Below are 1,880 nucleotides of genomic sequence, written 5' to 3'. Positions count from 1 at the left end.
GACTTCTCCATTAATTCACTGCTTTCCCCTCGTTTCATCTTTGCACTGGTGCATGAGGTGAATCTGTATCCCTGCTCCTACCTGCCCTGCCTGCTCTGTTTCTCTATTCTAATAGCAGCCCATTGATTCCCCAACCATAGCTGGAGCTGCTGCCTGATTGGCTGCTATTCTTAGACCTTTTTTATTTATTTATTTTTTTTTTTGAAGGAGGAGGCGGACACTGGAGTATCTCCCTGTTTCTGTTTACACACATAGTGAGCAGGCAGTAACAGTGTGAATGAGGAACAGGCAGGGAGAGGCATGTTGTGTGGCGCTCACATCCCCCTGCATTCCCTAAGCTGCGGCTCTATCCTTTTTTCTCATCATTTTCAATTAAATTTTTCTTTGAGTTGATCAGAGGAGAAGCAGCAAACTCTTTATTTTCTTTATTTTGACTCCTATGCGTACCTCTTTGTGCTGAGATGCCAGAAGTGAGTTGTTTTATCTGTGCGCTGTGGATATCCGCTCAGGTAAGCAGAGGCTGGCGCTGAACTTGGTTGCAGAAGTGAGACCTTAACCTGGGTTTAGTGTTACCTGTCTAGAGAAGGAGAAACACCTGGAGGATGAAACATGAGTGGGTTTTTCTCCTCACATGTCTCATCTAAGCATATTTGATCATATTTACCTCATTTCGTTGTGTTTATGTCTTATTTTTTCTTATCCGAGGCTTTGTTTCTTAAATGGTGAGCCTTCTGTCTGATTATTTGATTTGTTTTCAGTTCAAGAGGATGCTGAACCGAGAGCTCAGCCAGCTGTCAGAGACCAGCCGCTCAGGGAACCAGGTGTCCGAGTTCATCTCCAGCACCTTTCTGGGTAAAAAATGGCTCCTCTTTTTAACATCTCTCTAAGTAAATGAGGCTGTTATGAAAGTATTCATACGTCTTAAACCTTTTCAAATACAACCAACAAACTTTAACATATTTTTTCAGAGGTTTTATGTAAAACACTAAAAAAAGGATTGGAGAGGAAGGGATTATGCATTTGTATTCAGACCCTTTGGATCAGAACGCTGTGAAAACTAAATCATTCTTCTTTGCAAAATAGCCAAAGCTCCATCTCACTGGATGGAGGTGGTCTGTTAGCATCCTGGGCTTTGACTAGGACACTGTGGTTCATTGCAGTTTGGCTGTCTGTTTAGAGTTGTTTCCAGTTTGAAGGTAAACATTCATCCCAGTTTTGCCGTCTTTAAAAGTTCCCCAAGCATCCCGCAGCATGATACCTCCACCACCATGTGTTAGAGCTATAAAAATAATAATAATTAATCTGACCAGACCTTAGAATTGAATCACAAACAGATGTCCTCACATATGATTAACTTTTTTACACTTCTATGAAGCCCTGATTTGTAGAGTGTGTCTCTTTAAGTTTCCCAGACAGCAGAATCACGAAGCAGAGAAATTGATCTCCGAACATCGCTCAGTGAAAACTTTGGCTGCATTTTTGATTGATCCTCTCCTTAACTGACCTCTCCATTTAGGTGGACACCCATTTCCTGCTACAGCAGCCATTTATTATAGACCATCAGATTACACAGGACCTTTTAAATACACCAGAAGTTCCCAAACATTGCAGCAAAATGCAACAAACTGGCAACCCTCTAAACACACTTACATATTAACTTAATAACGTCACACTATACAGGTTAATTAAACAGGGGCATTTAATTATTTAATTTTGCATTTTACAATATATTTACTTAACCCTGTAATGCCAAATGTATCATATTTGATACATACGGTTTCTGAAATGTTTTTCGTCTGAAACCTTTTTCATAATTTAATGGTAAAAACTCAAAATCCTATTGTACACAATCAGATATTCCTGATAACAGCCAGTACAAG

General features: G+C 39.9%; 1 protein-coding gene across 1 annotated transcript in view; it reads left to right on the top strand.

Moving 5' to 3' along the window:
* LOC107095126 (cAMP-specific 3',5'-cyclic phosphodiesterase 4D-like) overlaps positions 1-1,880 on the top strand; it is a 77,457-nt gene that overhangs the window by 62,138 nt on the left and 13,439 nt on the right. The window contains exon 7 of the mRNA XM_015391102.1: positions 759-862. Coding sequence (XP_015246588.1) covers positions 759-862 — 104 coding nt within the window. The remainder of the gene's footprint in view (positions 1-758; positions 863-1,880) is intronic.

Source organism: Cyprinodon variegatus, unplaced genomic scaffold (genome assembly GCF_000732505.1).
Source record: "Cyprinodon variegatus isolate N-32 unplaced genomic scaffold, C_variegatus-1.0 Scaffold525, whole genome shotgun sequence".
NCBI lineage: Eukaryota > Metazoa > Chordata > Actinopteri > Cyprinodontiformes > Cyprinodontidae > Cyprinodon > Cyprinodon variegatus.
The sequence above is the reverse complement of the archived record's forward strand: the minus strand, read 5'-3'. Positions and strand labels throughout refer to the sequence as shown.